Source organism: Schistocerca gregaria, chromosome 1, assembly GCF_023897955.1.
Source record: "Schistocerca gregaria isolate iqSchGreg1 chromosome 1, iqSchGreg1.2, whole genome shotgun sequence".
NCBI lineage: Eukaryota > Metazoa > Arthropoda > Insecta > Orthoptera > Acrididae > Schistocerca > Schistocerca gregaria.
This window is the reverse complement of record NC_064920.1, coordinates 277,140,374-277,162,265: the sequence shown is the minus strand read 5'-3', so window position 1 is coordinate 277,162,265 and position 21,892 is coordinate 277,140,374. Positions and strand designations below refer to the sequence as shown.

The window sequence follows — 21,892 nt, the reverse complement described above, 5'->3', positions numbered from 1 at the left end:
CTCAACAAAACTATACTGCAGAGGTGTTAAATATACTGGAACAGAACTGTACGATCATCTCCTAACACCAATACAGAACATTAAAGAACTAAAGTATTTTAGAATAAATCTAAGTTACCTAGAAAACAGAAAGCCACACACTATAAATGACTACAAAACTACTAAGTATCAGGATGGAAGTCTAGATCCGCTTTGCAGCAATTACCTACTAGCAAAATGACCCATAAGATGGCCAATAATAATAATTTTTACCATGATAAACATATCTCGGGTAAAAAGTGACAATATTCTGGGAAAATACAATATAGCCAAAGCTGCGAGCTCAGCAGACATGCTAGGAACAGCAGAAGTTTCTGTTTATATGCAGGATTTAGTTTAATTTCAGTCTCGCATGCATAAATCCTAGTGCTTTTACAACATCTGAGCTGAATTTAGGATGCAGTAAAATCAAGAAGCAGTATAGCAGCAGCATTTAAGATTGTGTCCAGCGACTGCTTGGCTTAATATTATTACTTGTGGTATAGACAAACTTTGGTTAAAAGTGGATATGCACTGAGTCTTTTGTGTATGGATCCAGGGGAACTGGCCACAATCTGTAAACAGCTGGAAACTGTATTGGTTACAGTCAATATGCTTCAGGCTGCTGGCCTTGGATGAGTGGTGTTGGGGAACTTTTGCTGGTCAATACTTGCCTGATGGCGAACACAAAACAGTGGTGTGGTTGCTTATCTCTGCACAGAAGACAAAAATGAGAACTGCTCACATGTCACATAGACAAGTTTGAGGTATTGCTCACTGCTGAAAGTACATCTGTGTTAGCATCATGATGCCTTGTCTGCTGGGACTGTGGCTGATCTTCCTAAAAGGTCTGGACAAGTGTGGAGGATGGGACTACTTATCATTTGGTCGTCTAACATTAGGCAAGTGACGGACCTCCTAGCATAATAGTGGGCAGGTCAGGAAGGAAGTCCAGTGATTGCTTGCCAAGGATCACATCTGAAGTGGAGAAGGCTCTGCCAGCAGCCACTGAGTGTACTGAGTGTGCCTGGCTGGAAATCTTGGCTCATATCAGAATGAATGACACCTGGATTCAGAGGCCATCCTCAGTTAGATATAGTGGGAATAATTGAAGTTCACTGGCAGGAGGAACAGGACATCTAGTCAGGTGAATATAGGATTATAAATACAAAATCAAATAGGGATAATGCCAGAGTAGGTTTAATAATGAATAAGAAAATAGGAATGCCTGTGAACAGCATAGTGAATGTATTGTTGTAGCCAAGTCAGGCATAAAGCCAACAGCCACCACAATAGTACACGTTTATATGCCAACTAATTCTGCAGATGATCAAGAGGTAGAAGAAATGTATCATGAGATAAAATAAATTATTCACGTAGTTAAGGAAGATGAAAATTTAATTGTGATAGGGGCTGGAATTTGATAGTAAGAAAAGGAAGATAAGCAAAAATTGTAGGTGAATATGGACTAGCGAAAGGAATGAAAGAGGAAGCTGACTGTTAGAATTTTGCTCAGAGCATAATTTAATCATCGCTAACACTTGGTTTCATAATCATGAAAACAGGCTGTGTGCATGGAAGAAACCTGGGGAGACCAGAAGGTTTTAGATTGACAGCTTAAAAATCACAACACCAAGAAGGATTGTGCAAATAAACAAAAATTCTTAAGAATGTTTGTACATCTGAAAGATGATGTTGATTCGAGCTTCGCACCAGTTGCATGAGAATAGTAAGTAGCACCACTATGAGGATGCAAATCAGGTTTGCTTTAAATAAATACACACAGTAATGGTAACCTTGGAAACTGGATGTGGTAGGTTAGCGTTAGTCAAGAATGCCTTTCAGGTGACAAAGACGCCATTATCAACATCCAACTGAGCTTTAATGAGGTCATTATAGGGCTTTGAGAAGCTGGATGTTCCTTCTGCAATAATGCAGAAAGACTTGGCATAAATGTAGCCACTGTATCCGACTGCTGGCAGTAACTGTCATGAGAATAAACAGGTCGCAAGAAGACTGGGCTCTGGATGGCCATGTTGCACTACTACGAGGGAAGACCATCGTGTTTAGCATATGGCACATCATACTACACCCACAGCAACAATATGAGCAGCATTTGGCACCACCATGACACAAGGAACAGTTACAAATCAGCTACTTCAAGGGCAGCTCTGAGCCAGATGCCCTATAGCGTGCATTCGTGCATTTCGCTGACCCAAATCACTGCCATCTGAGACTTCAATGGTATCAAGTGGGATCTAACTGAAGAGCAGGATAGAGGCCTGTTGCATTTCCTGATGAAAGCTGGATTCTGCCTCAGTGCCAGTGAAGGCTGTGTGATGATTAGAAGAACGCCAGTTTAGGGCTGCAAACCAACCTCTCTGATTGCTAGGCCCACAGGACCATGGTCTGGAGTGTGTTTCTGTGTGGCAACAGGGGCACTCTCACAGTTATCCCACACATCCTGACTGCAAAATTGTATGTCAGTCTAATAATTTGACCTATTGTGCTGCCAGTCATGAACAACATTTCAGGGGTCATTTTCATCAGGATAACACTCACCCATACACTGCTGTTGCAACCTAACATGTTGTATAGTGTGTCAACATGTTGCCTTTGCCAACTCGATCACCAGATCTATCTCCAATCGGGTACATAAGGGTCATGATAGGATGATAACACCGGCATCATCCACAAACAGCATTAATCATCCCTGTATTGCCCAAGCAACTGGCAGGGAACTCTACCCGACAAACTGACATCTGGCACCGAGACAACACAATGTATGCGTTTTTGCATTCAACATTCTAATGGTTACACCAGTTATTTGTATACCAGCATTTCATATTTGCAGTGGGTTAATTTGCCTGTACATTAACCTGTGATCTTGCAACATTAATCACTTAATTATTTGTTAGTGCTGCAATTGTTTACATCTGTGTATAATGGTGAGACAGAAATTTTGGAACCAGATAAATTGTAAGACATTTTCAAGGGCAGATGTAGACTCTGACCACAACTTTTTTGTTATGAATTGCAGATTAAAGCTAATTTAACTCAATATGTTAGGAAATAAAGAAAATGGGACCTCAATAAGTTGAAAGCACCAAAGGTTATTGGGAGTTTCGGAGAGAACATTAGGCAACGACTGACTAGAGCAGGGGAAAGAAATACAGTAGAAGATGAATGGGTAACTTTGAGAGGATCAAATAGGTAAAGAGACAAGGCCTTGAATAAATCCTTAAATCCTTGGATAACACAGCAGATACTGAATTTAACTGATGAAAGGAGAAAATATAAAGATGCACCAAATGAAGCAGGCAAAAGGGAATTTGAATTTCCAAAAAAGGAGACTGACAGCAAGTGCAAAATGGCTAAGTAGGAATGGCTAGAGGACTAATGTAAGGATTTAAAAACATATTTCACTGGGGGAAAGACAGATACCACCTACAAGAAAATGGAGAAAAGGAAAGCAGCTGTATGAACATAGAGATCTCAGAAGGAAAACCAGTCCTAAGCAAAGAAGGGACAACTGAAAGGTGGAAGGGCTATATAGAGGGTCTATACACGGGAGATGAACATGAAAGCAATATTATAGAAATGGAAGGGGATGTAGATGAAAGCGAGATGAGAGATGGGAGATGCGAGAAGAATTTGACAGAGCTCTGACAGACCTGAAAGTCGAAACAAGGCCCTGGGAGTTGATGACATTCTTTCAGAACTACTGATAGCCTTTGGAGTGCCAGCTATGACAATAATCTTCCACCTGGTGTGCAAGACGTATGAGACAGGCTAAATACTCTCAGACTTCAAGAAGAATGCAGTCATTCCAATTGAAAAGAAACAAAATGCTTACCAAACTATCAGTTTAATAAGTTCTGGTTGCAAAATACTAGCATGAATTATTCTTGACAGAAGGAAGAAAACTGGTGGAAGCCAACATTAGGGAAGGTCAGTTTGGATTACAGATAAACATATGAACATGCAAGGCAACACTGATCCTATGACTTATTTCAGTAGAAAGGTGAAAGGAAAAGCAAACCTACATTTAAATCATTTGTGGACTTAGAGAAAACCAATACTGGGAGCAAAAGGTTATTTACAACACATACAGAAACCAGACGGCAGTTATAAGACTCAAAGAGCATGAAGTGGTAGAAGTACTGCCGATATCGTTCAATCTGCACATTGAAAAAGCAGTACAGGAAACCAAAGAAAAATTTGGAGTAGAAATTAAAATTCATGATGAAGAAATGAAAACCTTAAGTTCTGCCAATGTCATTGTAATTCTGTCGGAGACAGCAAAGGACTTGGAAGAGCAGTTGATCAGATTGGACAGTGTCTTGTAAGGAGGATATAAGATGTACATCAAGAAAAGAGAAACACAGATCATGAAATCAGATGAATCAAATCAGGTGATGCTGACGGAATTAGATTAAGAAATGAGACACTTAAAGAAGCAAAAGATGATTGCTGTTTCGGGTGCAAAATAACTGTTGATGTCTGAAGTAAAGAGGATATAAAATGTAGACTGATAATGGGAAGAAAAGCATTTCTGAAGAAGAGAAATTTGTTAACACTGAACATGTATTTAAGTGTTAAAAGTCTTTTCTAAAACGTATTTGTATAGTGTGTGTGTAAGTCAATATTTGAATAGAGTAGGTGGAAGTCAAACAGGAGGAGTGTGAGGAGTAAAAATCACAGAGCGAAGCCAAGGTAAAAAATCATAGAGGGAGACTGAGAGATGAATACAATAAGCGGATTCAGAAGGATGTAAGGAGCAGTAGTTATTCAGAGATGAAGAGGTTTGCACAGGATTGAGTGGCACGGAGGGCTGCATCAAACCAGTATTTGGACTGAAGGTGACAACAACAATCTCAGTTCCTAAAGGCAGCTGGTTTCTTGGTGAGGGAAGGTAACTTTGTGCACATAGTGGAAGCAGAGCTACCATTTTGCAACACTCTTCTCAGAATCAATCACGATCCTGTTGTTTGGGGCAAAGTGGCTGGCTTAAACCACAGGCTCAGGCTATTCTGCAGCAATCTTGGATGCAGATTTCTCAATGTCTGCTATAGGATAGAGAACTGTAGGATCTCCCCTCCCCTCCTTTCCTTGGTCAGGCACGCACTACAAACAGGAAGTGGCTCCTGGGTAGCGGAGTACATGTGGTGTGCACATATTTGTTTTTAAGATAGAGAAATCCCTCCACAGGCCTGATAAGAGATTTTCTGATTTCAGACAAGGAAGAATATTATCCCTCTTAGTCAAAGAGAGCAGCACTCATTATGGCAGACAGGAAGGAAAAAAATGTTAATATAGTATTAGTTAACTGCAGGAGTGTTTAAGGAAGTTCCTATAGCCAGAAATTCTACATTTCAACTGAAATATATATCACAAAGATAAGGCTGAACACTGGTGGTGGAGGCATGCTTACAGCTGCAAAAATTATGATATTATCTGCTAAGCTTAGTAGATTCCGAATGCTAAATAATTTGTTTTAAATGTGAATCAAACATAATCACTGAATGCTTTTATAGACCTGTCTCAGCAGCAGTACTGGTGGAATATGTGAGGAGAAACTTGGAGAATGTTTTGTATACATATCAACTTACCAGCTATAGACAGGGATGTTCAAGTGATTAAAGTGGGTAATAGGGACAGGGAACCATGTGAAATCGTTCTAAATGCCTTATCTGAAAATTACCTTGAGCAGCTAATCAGAGAACTGACTCATGAAAATAATATACTAGATCTCCTAGCCACGAAAATGTTTGAATTATTTGACTCAGTATACAACAGGGAAGCTCTAATTGCAAGGATTTAACAGCATCAGTAAATGTGGTTGTAAACAGGAAAAGTAGGAAGACATTTCTGCTTAACAAGAGCAACAAGAAACAGATTTCAGATTACCTGAGCAGTCAACATGAAAAATTCATCTGCAGGGCCAAAAACATTGAGTATCTATGGACAAAGTTCAATAATTTTGTGCAATATGTCTTAGATAGGTATGTCCCAAGGGAAGTTGTGATGGATGGGAAAGAACTGCCATGGTTTGACATTCATGCTAAATCCTAAATGGATTAAAGATCTCTGTACAGGTACTCTGTGACAAAAATGACACTGGAATGGAGGATGACACACAGAGAATGCCAAAACACTGAAAGTCATTTTCCAAAACTGTTTACCTGAGCACAATCACACTGTACTTCATCCTTTACATTGTCTGACAAATGTGAAAACCACCAATATTGAAATAAGTGACCATGGCATAGAAAAGCAACTAAAACTGTGCAACAGAGGCAATGCCCTAGGACCACATGGGATAATACCAACATGATCTTATATAGAGTATGTGAAAACCTGTTCCTCTTTTAACAACAGTGTATCAAAGGTTACTGGAGGAGCAAAGCATTTCTGGTGTCTGAAAGAAGGACAGATGCACTAAACTATAGATCCATATCTATGACATCAGTCTGTTGTAACATTTTGCAACATGTTTTATGCTCACATATTCTGACATTTCTGGAGACTGAAATGCTCTTTAGAAATCTATCAATATGGATTCTGATAATAACAATCATATGAAAGCCATCTTATTCTACATCTATGTCCATACTCTACACGCCACCTTACTATGTGTGGTGGAGGACACCTTGTGCTAAAACTAATACTAATCGTTCTGCAGTCAGATTCAAATGCCTGTTCTTTAAATTTTCCCAATACTGTTTCATTATAAGAACACTGTCTTCCCTCCAGGAATTCTCATTTGAATTCACGAGGCATCTCCATAACACCTGTATGTTGATCAAGCCTACCAGTAACAAATCTAGCAGCGCACCACTGAACTGCTTCGTTTCTTCCTTTGATCTGACCTTGTAAGGATCCCAAACACTTGATCAGTTCTCAAGAATGGGTCACAATAGTGTTCTATACATGGTCTCCAATATGCATGACTTACACTTTCCAAAAATTCCCCAAGAAAATCTAAGTGAGTCATCCATATCCACTACTACCATTCTTGAGTGCTCTTTCCATTTTGTATTGTTTTGCAACATTATGCCTAGATATTTAATCAATGTGAGTGTGTCAGGCAGCATTTCATCCACGAGACCCAGAAAGCATTAGATACCTGTATCCAGGGCCGGCCTTAGCCATCCAGGTGTCCCGGGCGAGTCATCCAGTTGGCGCCCTTTATTGTATAAAGTGCTTTGCAAACCGGTATTTGACTTTTCTAGAAATCGTCTTAAGTGGTTAATGGTGTCATCTTATGATCATAACATGGTTTTTTCCATCGTAAATTTGAGTATTTTATTTTTTTAAATGGAAATGAAATCCAAATAATCTGAAAGCCCACTAAGACGCTCCATGTGAGTCTTGTGTAGCCTGTGACAGCCGTAACAATCAGTATAGCAGTGATATATTGTTTGGGCATTCACGTTTTGGGAAATTGTCTAAAAATATTGCGTAGTACTGCACTGTACATCTACAAAAACTCCAGAAAATTGTTTTTGCGTGTTCCAAACAAAGAAAAGATGCATAAAATGTGGTCAAAACAGGCTCGTATATCCCAAATATTTCTTTTCTTTTCTGAAGCACCCCTGTACTAAAGCGAACAAAACAAAACAAAAATTGTTCAAATTGGTCAAGCCATTTCTTTGTTTTGGTGAGACTAACACTCAACAATTGATTTTTATATATAGGAGGTAATATGTATAACGAAAAAACACTAATTTTGAGTTGGGTACCATATTTTTATTGAATTTAATATAACTGTAAGCCATAAACCTATATTTTCTGTCAGTCATCTGAACACAAAACATATTACGCCTAATGAAAAACAATTATAAACAACTAAAATTTTACTTTTCTTGCTTTTCTGTCGGCAAAGTCTCTGATCAGATTAGCAAAGTCCAGGTTTTCTGCAACTTCATTTTCAATGGACAGTGAGGCCAAACTGGTTAGTCTTGTTTGAGACATTGTAGACCGCAAGTACGTTTTTATCAACTTCAGTTTGGAAAAACTGCGTTCGCCGCTTGCGACAGTCACTGTTATTGTTAGCAAAATACGTAACATTATCCAGATGTTGGGATATGTTGCCTGGCTGTCTTCGAGATAGTGTTGCAGGCCTAAAATTTCATCGCACAGCAAATTTCCATCAATATCTGACTTCATGTTGACAGTTAACTTTTCTTGTAATTTAGAACAGCGTTGTATTAGTTCTTCTTTATTTTGATTTTTTAAAATGTCAAACAAGAAACTCCACGTCGCAGAAAATTCTTGCATCTGTTCAAATCTTTCTTTCATGGATATGTGCACGGTGTCCAACAGTGCATTGAAAAACTTTACTTTAAACTTCTTTTTTGGGTCAGTTACTTGATCATCAACAACCTCTTCACCCGGCCTGCATTTAATACGTCTTAATCACATTTGTGGTTTAAATAATGGCTGCGTATCAAGATCCGAAGCCAGTTGAGATGCTGTTATAATAGCTTGTTCGAAACCTGTTTGTCTATATGTTTCCAAATAAGAGCAACAAATGTCAAGGATTCCAATAAACTCGACAAAGTTGATTGTGGGTGACTGACTTGCTTTACTCACAATGTTAATTTGAAACAGAACATCATATCATGTGACGAGAGAAACAATGAAGCTGAAGTCTTTTAATTGTCCTCCTAGTGTTGTCGCTTCGTCTGACACCGCAGCATCACTTTGTTCAGTAGCATCGGCCAAGGAAACCAAAGCGTAATGCATTTCGCATAATTGATAACAAACCGCTTTGATGCTATCAATTCGAGCTTCTCAGTGTGTGTCACTTACATTTTTCAGGGTGTATATCTTCAAATGGTCGGTCAAAATTTTCCATCTATTTACCGATCCAGCAAATAGATTAAACATTTTTTGTAACATTCCGAACAGTGTCACGGATTTTAATGATGATTTTGCCGCATCACACAATACCAAATTATAACTATGGCATCCACATGGCACAAAAAAATCTAGTGGATTTAACTTCTTAATTCTGTTCTGGATGCCTTTATTTTTCCCCTTCATGTTCGCGCCGTTATCGTAGCCCTGTCCTCTGCAGTCATTAATGTTAAGGTCAAGATCACTCAATGTTTTTAAAATGCTTTCTGTGAGACCTTCACCGGTTGTACCATCTATTTGCAGAAATGAGATGATATGTTCTTTTACACTTAACGCCATCCTCTGTTACGTCAGCGCATCTTAAAGTTATCGAAAGTTGTTCTTTGTGGCTTATATCTGGAGTACAATCAGCTATGATTGCATAATACTTTGAACCCTTTATGCGGGATATGATTGTAGACATAACGTGTGATGCCATGAGTTCTATTAATTCATTTTGTATATTTTTGTCGCAATAATGGTCAGCCAAATCACCATTCAATGCCAATCTGACGTGCTCTTCCATGATTGGATCAAACTTTGCCAATAACTGTACAAGACCTAAGAATTTTCCATTATTTGGGGTAAATAATTTATCTGATAACCCTCTGAATGCCATATTATTTTCACCCAAATACAAAGTAATGTGCATCAATCTTTGAAGCACATTGCTCCATCGTAAACTTTCTTTAGAAATTAGCTTTTGTTCTTCCTTGTCAATAGTTAATCCAGCTTTAAACCTGATTTCAGCTTCAGTCCATTGAGTAAATGCTTTTTTGTGGTTAGGACTATTTTCATGCAGTTTCAGAGCTTCACTTAAATGTTTCCAATTTCTGAAACCCACAGTGGTAGTCAAATTAGTAGTTGACTTTAAATCAAACAGTCGACAACAAAAGCAAAAGACACTGTCGTTTGATACAGAATAAACTAGCCACCGTCGTCTGATAGTTTCTTTGTTTGATAGTTTTCTTGTGTAATGAGTTGAAGAGAAATGACGCCCATTTTCATCTTTTGGAAATTTATTTAGACGTACTTGTGAGGGTCCACATATTATAATGCGATCTATATCTCTAGCATTAAGTACTTTTGGCCACGTACCTACATCAGAAACATTGTATTCTTTTATTGCAAGAATGTTGATACTTTCATCGACCACAGATGTCATGTGTTGATTTTGACTTGGAGAAATATCAGAGGATGCATGCAAAGATGTACTGTGCTGGTCAATTTGATCACCTTCAATAGGTGATTGTATATTTTTTGTGTATAATTGTTCACAGTCTGAAGAAATATTTGCTGATACATGGACTTTTGATTCAATATCTGAAGTATTTGCCTTAGAATTTCCTTTAAGGCACTTATAAATATTCATGTACTTTTTAGTTTCTTCAAGAACTTTTTCTTTTTCAGCTTTTCTTTTCCAATTTTCTGAACCAGAAAGCTTTTTTTTAATCATTTCCTTCTCTTCTGGCATGATTTAATAATTTGACAAATTATTGCTTGGACACTGCTCTATTTCGCGACCACAATATTCGATCTATAACAAATAAAGAAATTCACCTATCAGTAGACGTAACTAGAAAAAAACCTGAACTGAAAGATAAAAATGTTTTTCACACTTACCAGAAAATTAAAATGTTGACACAGTCACGACACTTGTTTCACTCACAATTATTCAGCCACGAAAACATGACCGCTGCCTCCGACTCTTACTGACAATTACTGACATGCGGGTGCTAATCGTAGCGCTGCCAACATATGCAGTCTAACAAACATTGTGTGGCGCTGTATTATGTCAGTACGTTAGGGGAGAATTCTCTATGAATGCAGTGCACGCATTGCATGATCTATTAATTAATGTACATGAGTCATTAAGTCACAAATATTCGATATAAATACATTCGTATTAATTAAATCATAATGTAATGTATATTTCACAGTCTGTATTTTCTTTTATGTGGAGCGACTGGTAGTTTCTGTTGTGAACGAGAGATGGTGCGGCTGCATGGGCTCTTCCTTGTTGCAGTTCTTAAAACAAATAAGAGAGGCGCTTTGTAGAGCCCGTGCTAGCCCGCGTCAAACATGGATGGTTGCAGACAATACGAAGATTGCATTCAACATGATTTCTCTTCTGCTACCCCGAATTCATCGCGCATTCGTGAGATTAGCAACGTATGTTGAATGAGACTGAATAATATTTTAGTTTCGCGAAATGGGTGATTGTAAATTGTAATTTTTTTTTTTTTTACATGCCTTTAGTACGTGGCGCCCCTTGGGCCCCGGCGCCCTGGGCGACTGCCCGGGTCGCCCCACCCTAAAGCCGGCGCTGCCTGTATCCAGGTTGATGGGATTTTCATTGACTTCCTGAAGGTATTGAATACAGTTCCACACTCTAGCCAAATGAGCTAAAAATGAGTGTGTGGAATACCTGATAAGTTTTGTGGCTGGAGTAAGCAGTTTCTACAAAACAGAACACAGTATGTCATTCTCAATACAGACCCATCTTTAGACACAAAGTAACACTGGGTGCACTGCAAGGTAGTTTTACAGAGCCTTTGGTTTTCACAAGTACAGACAAATGACCAAGTGGATAGCATTGGAAACTCCATGAGGCTTTTCATGGATGATGCTGTTGTATACAAAGCAGTAACAACACTAGAAAATGGTAGCAAAATGCAGGAAATTGTAGAACAGTCCCTGGAAGCAGCCACATCTGTAAGATATGTAGGAGTATGAATATGGAGTGATTTAAAGTAGAACAACCATATAAAACAAATTATAGTTAATGCAGATGCCAAGTTGAGATTCAGTAGAAGAGTCCCGATAAAGTGTAGTCAATCCAGAAAGGAGTTTGCTCAGGAAACCCTTGTTCAACCAATACTTGAATACTGCTCACAACTCCGCGATCCTTACCAAATGTGAATGACAGAGGAAACAAAGAAGAGCAACATGTTTTGTTACAGGTTCATTTAGTATGCACAAAAGCATCATGGAGATGCTTAGCCAACTCCAGTGGCAGATGCTCCAAGAGAGGGTTCTACATCATGGTGTAGTTTATGGATAAAATTCTCAGAGCATACATTTCTAGAATGGTCAACCATTATATTGATTCCTCCAATGTATACCTAGTAAAAAGATTATTAGGATAAAATTAGAGAGATTTCAACACACATGGAGGTTTACAACCAATCATTCTTCCGGCAAATCATTCACAACTGGAAGAGGAAAGAGAGGGGAGTGATAGTGGTACACAAAGTACTCACCACTACAAATTGTACAGTTATTTGTGGAGTTTAGATGTAGACACAGAAATAAACCACAGAAAGCAACTAATTTGGCTTGGGAAAGATCTTTATCACCAAAAAATTGGATGAAAAAAATGCTGCAACTTCACTGGGACTTGTAAAAAATCATACAAACATTTTTAGCTCAGGAAAACCAAAGAATGATCTAAAATGTGTGGTGCTTTTTTCTGTGGCCTATGTGCCCAATTTGTGTGTGAGAACTGCAAGTAATTTGATCTAATCAGAAAGTAGGAGGTGATTATAACTAAGTTCCAGTTACAAAACGCTGTAAAAACACTGCTCAGAATGACAAATTTGAGCAGAACATTATCAAAGAAGGGGGAAACATTATGGGAAAAAAGTTAATGAAAATTTTACCACTAGATGGTGCTGTAAGTGGCAGAATATGCAAAATAAAAGATGTAGAGTACACAGCTGTTCCTCGTTTGCATCTGAGATGCATGGCATGACTGCGCTGCTGGTAAAGCTCCTTTAACAAGAACAGTGATTGGGCACAAGTAGCTCTGTAGAAGTTCCAGACAATCATTGGTGTAAAAAAAGGTGTTGGTCTCAAGTCTCCCTTTGGAGAAAAGATTACAAAATTTGAGAAGACAGGTTCCGTAAATGCAATGTGGCAGAGGGAGGAAAACAGTCGATCCAGCATCAATAGAAGATGTGGCCACAGCAATGCAGGTATCAAGTGGTTGTGCACACACACAATACACAGGGAATTGCCTGAAACTTGGACATGCCTGTGAGGATGGTTCATAAAATTCAACTAAACATCCTGTATAGCTATCCATACAAAATTATGAATTTCTTGCTCACATGGAAATGGACAATGAATGGACATGGAACATTCTGTGGATAGATGATGCACATTTCCATCTCCAATGACATGACAATACACAGAATTGTAGAAAATGGCCAATGGAAAATCCACTCACAAATCAACTGATACCATTTCATTCTGCAAAGGTAACATAGCAGTGCAGGTTGGTGATTACCAATACTATCACTGATATATGCTATGACAGTATTTTGTGCACCAACATCATTCCAGCCCTTCAACAGCACAGATAGGATAATTTTATTGCCAAATGGTGCTTCTCCCTACACTGCCAGCCAGTGAAGCAGCTGTGCAGAGGCATTTTGCAAGTGCTAGAGTAATCAGCCATCATTTCTCTACAGCCTGGCTGTCCAGATCACTTGATCATAATCTGTGTGACTTCTGGCTGTGGGGCTATATGAAAGATGCTGTGTTTAGTGCTCCAATTACAAATGTAGCTGAACTGAAGGCGCACACTGCACTATGCATTCTGAATGTGACCCCTGAGATATTTAGATCTGTTGTGAAATATGCTATTCATTGATTTCAACTTGTGGCAAAAAACGGTGGAAAGCATACTAAAAATGTCTATCACCAGTATCAGAAAGTTAAAAACAAATTTCATTGTTGCTTTTTGTTCATTTTTTGGCTCCAGAACTATTGAAAACTGGTTTCCCCATGTTAATTGTGTGTCCTTGCCATGGTGGCTGGGCTTACCTAACTAACAGTACAAAATATTTGACCAGGTGCACATCTACAGCTGAGGAACATATAAAGAAGTAAAAATGAGAGAGAGAAGAAGAGGAGAAGGAGGAGAAAATAAGAAGAAAACAGTAAAAAAATTACCACTTCAGTTGCCTATAATTTCTTATTTATTGCGCAACCAGTTTCAAAGTCTAAAGTTTCACATTTAGGTGACAACAAATAATTACAGAAACATAAATGTGTGGTGGTCAGGCTGGTCAATCATGTAGGGGGGGGGGGGGAGGGGCGGTCACATCCACATCAATTTAATGTATGGGGATAATAGGACCAGCAACTACGGTACCTACCTCGACAGTGCTGCAGTTGCTGGTCCTATGCTCCCATGCATTTGTTTGATGTGGTTGTGATCTCAAATTATTGAATGGTCTAATGGCCACACATTTTTATTTTTTATTTGGTGACACCCGAGGATGAAGATTTAGGCCTTTAAACTGATGGTGAAATAAATAAGAAGTTACTGGCAACTGAAGAGGACTTTTTGTGACACCCGAGGATGAAGATTTAGGCCTTTAAACTGATGGTGAAATAAATAAGAAGTTACTGGCAACTGAAGAGGACTTTTTTAAAATTCTATTAAATAACAGTGCCACAATTGTTGAATGCCAAACTTGTGTGGCTATGCATGTTGCACATTATGGTCAGTTTAATACGCAACTCACACCACAGCCATAATATTGTCATTCATCTGTTATTTGCAGCCAAACCCATTTATGTTGTGAAGCTTATAGTGCCATCTGATGGGAAAATTATTGTTAGTTTTCTTGTTTATGTAACGTTTGTTTTCTCCTTCTTCAATAATATTCTGCTCAAATTAAATTTCAGTTTAGCAGCATTTCTTTTTTTACAGTGTTTTAAAGCTGGAACCTTAATTATAATCACTCTGCATATTGCGTGTTTTTACTATATTTCATGCAATAACTAATACACTATCTGTCAATTTCACCTTGATTTTTTATCTGCTTGTTACTGTGACTTCAAAACACTGGTTAAGTATTTACTGATGAACTCAAAGATCTATGCATCTAAAAACACAGTTACTTATATCACAGGTAATATGGGTGTTGAAGGGCCTAATAATAGGAAGTGTCTGGTAAGAGAATATTTTCTTTTCAGGAAAGATAAGAATTTAATATTCTATTCACAATGAGACCACTACAGGTAGAACATGAACTTAGATCTGGCAGGAAATCATGAACCAGTCTCAAACCCTTTTTAGAGTAATTCAAGGAAACCCTAAGACAGCTAAATGTGGGTTTCCAGATAGGGTTTTGAGCCTCACAAATTCCAAATGCAACTCCAGAGTCATAACAATTATGACACTTTGCACAGTATTTTGTCCCTTCATTCTGTATTTGATTAAGTTTACTCCGTAAAGCCTAAGTCATAAAATTTGGATACTCTCGACAAAAAATTTTGTTCTTTAACTTAAAATGACTTTTATGAAGTGTAACATCCATAATATTTACACCATATATTGCAATGAAATATACAAATACTATAATGATGAATGTTATCAAAAACATTCACCAGAACAGATTTTTTCAACTTCGGGAGTCACATGTGGAAAAGATGACTGAGAATGCACTATTATTACTTAGGGTTTGGCTTAATGAACACTAATAATGGCAAATTTTAATGTAGCTACCAACTGTTTCCAATAACGCACAGGAATGTGTAGATAGATGTGTTGATGACTGCTAGTACATGCAATAATCCTTATTTCAAATCAAATTTCATGTAAGACATCATACATATAATTGCCAATTCTCCTCACTGTGATTGCTATTTACGAAATAATGTATGCTCTTCTATACTAATTTTGAAGATGTTGCTGTATCATACCTACTAAATTAAGTGATACAGAAAAGATGTATTTTTTTGCACCTATATATAATTCATTATTTGTGAGGTCCATCCATGTACGGTGGAGAAGTAGATGTGCTTCTGAGCAGTAGTATAATAATTCTAGAAGTGATAAGTAAATGAATGTCTGTTCATACTACAAGAGAATTTACTGTCATAAAAGCATATTCGATGTAACATACCGGTACTAATACTGTGTCTATTTATTTATTACCTCTTAATTCAGCAATGAAAATTACTGAAAGGCTTGCAACAGGCACAATAAAGGATTAACTCTAACAACAAACTTTGTGTTCCTGAAAAGCAGTACTTAATCAGTCTTGGAATTACATTACTGGAAACAAAGAGAAATTGAAGTTATTAGATGAGGGGGAAAGTTGTGACACTAAACAGAAGAAGATGACAAATATGTAGAAGAAATAGCAGGAAGAAGGAGAAAATAAATACAGCAACAAAACTGATGGATTTCTTTGTCGACTAACTGGATTTCAAATGTACTATCTAACGTACAAATTGTTTTCACACAAAAAAAAGTTCTAAAACTCAATAGTGGCAATAGCAACTATTAATTTAGTGACCAAGCTGGATGTGCAAATGGATGTGTAACACCACACATCACTGGTGAAGACAAGGGTGCCTATGGCAAGAATGTGGCCAATATTGCAGGCCTGTCACAAGCTTCCATTTTGGGCAGGTGCTATTATCCACCTCACCTCAACATGTGGAATTTACGATGCCATGACTGTTTGCTGTGTGTGGATTCTATGAATCTTCTGATTTCCATTACACATAGATTATATGGAATTTTAAATACAAAATATGCATTGTCTAAGTTGTGACTGGACTTTATTCTACTACTCTAGAATGATGTCATTATGATTTCTGTTTGAGGCACTCATGAATATATCATCAAGAACTGCTACTGTTTGGTTCATAGACTAACTAACAATTTTTTTTGTTGTTTACAAAGTTATTTAATGTTCAATAAACATTGTGGCCTGAAGTGAGGGTCGCAACAGTTAAAATACAGGTCAGTTGTTTTTCAAAAATCTTAATTGGTTACTGAAATATAGGTTTGAATGTCAGCTAAACATTTTGCATGGTTTCAAGATAGCTAGTCTACACCACACAATGTTAAATAGTTTTATACGAAGTTCTAATTTTTCGTGTCAATAAGAAAGAGCATCTAGTGGAGAATGTGTACAGTCGACAGATTATTAAATCTATAAACATGCAATTCACTGTTGAAGTAGAAGAATAATGAAACTACGTAAGCACTTCTACTAACAGGGGAGAAGTTGCTGTGATTAGATTTTTTTAATGGAGTGTAACTATTATAGTTAACATAAGTATTTACTCAAGCAAAGTGAAATTTGTGTGTAAATATAAATGAGTGTGGTCATGGAATTATTCATGAAACTACTTCATAATCATGTAAATTTTCTATGTAATAAAAATTGGATCTCAAAATGGTCGGCATCTGGCTGACAGATGTCTCAAACAGCATATACAGGAAATACAGACAAAAAAAAAAGCATTCTACAAATTTTTCATTTTCTTTCCTACCAAAAGTAATATAGTGAAAATGAAGATTTCTTCTCTTATACTGTTGCTGTATTCATCAAGCAAAGGTATTACTTCAATATCTTACCGCTCCTTGATGAACGTGAAGAAACCACATCAGGTCCATTATGTACCCACCTATTCTCCGTCTGATTCAGATACTGTATCACTGAGTCTTATGGTATAATTGCTTAACCCATACTATATGGTATTTATGTTGCTTCCCAATGACACTTGCATATCAAATCTATTTTTTTTCCAATATCTTTTATAACAGCATTTCTCGCAAAGTAAAAGAAATATTGCTAGTGGAACTACAGAGAGAAGACTCCGAAAGCAGGGTTTTCTGAATGAAATTCAGAGGCAGAATGACATTCAGCAACAGGAGTTAATGGGAGGTGAGGAAGTAGGACTTTCTTGTCCAGTAGATAATACATCCCAATCTCTCCCCTGCTATTCTCTTTCCTAAACCCCTTTTGGCCATCTCATTTCCTTTTCTATTCAGCCAGAAAGAAGATTTGGTGCAGACACCATAAGATTATGAAAATATTGAACTCTGCAATACATTCAAATGTAGTAATTTTTCACTAATGGCTGTCTTTTGAAGAATATGTTATTGGCCAATTTTGTCAGTATATCATTCTCAAGCAGGCAATAACTTTCTGGTGGTGCTTTGTATACGTTCCCATTATGGATATCATTTAAAAATATACCACATGTTTTGAGTGCCAGCAGACTAAACATTGAAACAAACAATTTAATTTTGATTTTGGTATGTTTCGTGTTGCACAGGGTAGTCTGCTGGTCGTCACTTTGTTTTTAAATGTTTTATAAACCATATTGAGAACATATATATAGTGCAGTAATGTATAACAGTTGCCTAATTGAGAGAGATGTAACACTCAAAATTTGCCAATAACGCGTTTTCCAATTCAGGTAGAACCTCTAACAGAAAAGACTCCTTTTAAACAGTATGCGATTAACCACCTCATTTATATCCTATTACCAGCCAGTTAATTATATGAGGAATATATGCTAATAGATCAGATAAAAAGAGAGGTCCAGTTTTCTTGTATGTAGTGCTCACTTACTAAAATGGTTTACAATTATTTCATTTCAGTGAACAATGTTATAAAGTTTACAAGATACAAGCCATGCAACAAAGAAATGGAACACCATTAGGGATAAGGAGTGACTTACGCAATTTTTTCACTTGGCGATCTCCATGGGACATCGTCATCTAACTCATCATCACTTTCATCACCTGCATCATCCTGTGGTTCTACAGCAATGTTGAGAGAGGAACTAGTGAACATGTCAGGAACTGGCAATATACTTGGACGGCGGCTACCTGTAACAAAGAAAAGGGGCAGGTTGGTGGCAGTGCCTTATAAATAAAGAATTTGTTACAAAATAAGGTAACGATGAAGTTAAACTTGCTGATAGTACAGTAAATTACTGTAGTTGTGGGAAAGACAGTGGAAATGCAAGAAATATTTCTAAACTGGACAGACTGATAAGTGACAACAGTACTATTCCTTGTCAGATCTCTATTGGTAAGAAATGAGATAGAACCCCAAATGTGGCATCTGATTAACTGAAAACTACTTTCCTACTAATTTCATCAAGCTTTATGTTTTCACTCACAATAAAAAATTATGATCTGTTCTACTAAAGAGCAAAATGAATATCATAAAATGACATAACTTTACAAATTGTTGACTCCATGTCAGTATGCTGTTCAAAAGCATATTATGTCAACTTGGAGAAACTAACCAAAAGAGAGATGATGTCACCAATCCATGAGCAATGTAAGTTGTGCACATACATGTACAATTTTGACTCATGAGGTATGGACACTTGAAATATTTCCTCTGATTTTGTCTTTATATGTGATAGAAAACAACACTTCTAAGACACACATTTTCTGTTTCACCGTGTGTGGCTACAACAGCCTAAGAAGTATCTTATACACTTCATTGTACACGCATTTATGTATTTGTGACAAAAGTTTGGTATTAATTTTAAAAAGAAAATGTATTCACGAACTATTATAAATCCTTGAGTATGATTTCACTTAGGATCTGTGGAAGGGAGATTAGCATATCTGTTCTTTTGTTAGTACGAATTATGTAATTTTGTTTTTATAACATGTTCCATGCAGTGCCAACACCTCAAAGAAAATGGTCTGCTTGTATATGCTCTGTTTGGATGATGTTTTATGTTTTCCATTATTAGGAAGTGTATGTGTATACACAACAACATTGCTGTGCATCTATGTACACACTGCTCAGTTCTGCAGTTCAGCTCTGGTTTGTGCAGTTCTGTGCTGCACATTTGCATGTGGCATCGTGCAGCACGGCACATCCAGCATGGATGCAGCTTCACAATGAATGAGAGAGTGTACTTTATGAACCACCAATACCAACTCCCCCCCCCACCCCCCCTTATCCCAAAATGGTTAGTAGTATAGCTGAGTGGAGGTTGAAGGGATGGCTACGATGTCAGGCAGCGGAAAGTTGAGATAGGGTAGCAAGTTGGTGAAGGTACAGAGAGAAGCACTTGTCAAAATGCTTTATTTTCCACTTGTACATCACCATGGCATTGGTGCAGGGTAGTGACCACACCACTGCTCCATGGGAAGAAGACCAGGTGCCTGGCGAGTTGTCAGCTAGCATCCAGCCAGCTGGCTCCAATATGTGCACCCAGCTTTGCCAACGTGAGCCCTGTTGAGTGAGTCACATCACAAACACCAGGCATCAGTGATGGATGTAGACGAATCTTGCTATAGTAGCCAACTCTGTGGTGAATGACTGTGTCCCATCAGCCATTGGTGCACAGTGCAGAAGTGTTTCCACCACAGTGACAGAGACCAAGCGAGGTGGCGCAGTGGTTAGCACACTTGACTCGCATTCAGGAGGACGACGGCTCAGTCCCTTGGCCGGCCATCCTGAATTAGGTTTTCCGTGATTTCCCTAAATCGCTTCAGGCAAATGCTGGGATGGCTCCTTTGAAAGGGCATTGCCTACTTCCTTCCCCGTCATTTCCTAATCCGATGAGACCGATGACCTCGCTGTTTGGTCTCTTCTCCCCAATCAACCCAACCCAACCCCACAGTGACAGAAGACGACTACTGTACATAGAGCAGGAGTCCAACTTTGGCCAGAGAGATCCTGGAAGGCCTAGTGCATTGTTGTACTGGAGGGCAGACTTAATGCAGGAAGGCAGACTATGACAGACTCGAACTAGTATCTGCTGTCAGCTTCTCCATGTTGTCCCCTTGCCCGGCGTAACCCACGTGTCCTGGAAGGACTGCTGGGCTATGAATCAAACTGCTACAAAAATTACAGCTATTTATACAAGGTATTAGTGAATGTAGTGGAGATGTTGAGTTGCAGACAGGCTACACAAAGTAAGCTTTTGATCACAAGGCCTCCTTCTGAAGTAGACAATAAATACATACATTCCCACAGACTCAACTTTACACCACAGTAAATTTCACGATACTGTTGTAATTCAATCTTGGATTTTCCATTTTTTGATGCTGTAGCATGTTATGCCAATGAGCCACATTTAGTCATGCACTTGGTAACACCACCCAAACCAATTGGTGGAAAAATCCCCTTGCCCAGACTGCAAGAACTGTGCATTACTTCTGCGATGTCAGGTTTCACTGCGTGAGCCTGGACCATCTCATAGTATTTCAACATCTCAATTATTATAACTGAAATGGCAACACCCTGTATCCACCAGCAACCAGCAACTGCTGCAATACTCCTGCATGCTCTCACTGACTTGCCCCCAAATGTTAACAGAACTACGCCGTCTACCTCCAGGGGAAGATGTGGTGTCCTTGGTCTCATTGAATACCAGTCTGCAACAGCATATCACATGTACAGCACAAGTTTCCATTATAAGAGTGTCTGGAAGCTCAATCCACAAGATTCAGAGACTACATTTCATATACAAACCTTACTTGCTAGGTTTAATCTTATGCTACTAAGTTATTTATTAATACCCTCCTTAACAACTACAAGTTTTTTTGGAATGCACATTACATCATGTCTTCATACTTCTACACCCTGTCAGTCATGAACCCTTAGCAACTTTCTTTGCAGATGCTGATGGCTCGTCTCGCAGCCTCATATCATCTTAAACCCAAGGGAACAAATGTATCATCAACATTCATACTACAATAATCCAAATTCACATTTCATGCTATAGGGATTGATGGGTGATTCTCTGTATCAGATAGATGAAGGCTATGCACAGCAGAGTTAGATCCACAATGATTCTAGGAATCACAATGCTCAAGGCTACAGTGACTCATCATTGCTCTCCCCTAAATTGCTTAACATGCTGCATCAACAAACTGTTACACTTAAATCTGCTCTTCTTGCATGGCTATTAACTGGTTCTGGGACTGGATCAGGTCCAGTTTCAAAGTATCATTCAGGATGGTTAGAGTCTGCTTTGACAGTACTTCTAATGATTTGTCAGGCTAGTACACATGCGACTCCATCATGCTCAACTGGGTAATTCCTGTAATCATGGCTGCCTTCCCATTAATTAATAACACATTACCTCTCAGCTCCAGCCACCTTGCTTCTGTGAGCCTTCCATGCTCATAGTAGCTCACCCCTACTACCACATTACTGCACACAGA

General features: G+C 38.2%; 1 protein-coding gene across 1 annotated transcript in view; it reads right to left on the bottom strand.

Annotated features, from left to right (window-relative positions):
• The window catches only part of LOC126340649 (potassium channel subfamily T member 2), a 1,715,804-nt gene that overhangs the window by 143,408 nt on the left and 1,550,504 nt on the right, over window positions 1-21,892 (bottom strand). Inside the window, exon 17 of the mRNA XM_050001706.1 lies at window positions 18,427-18,577. Coding sequence (XP_049857663.1) covers window positions 18,427-18,577 — 151 coding nt within the window. The remainder of the gene's footprint in view (window positions 1-18,426; window positions 18,578-21,892) is intronic.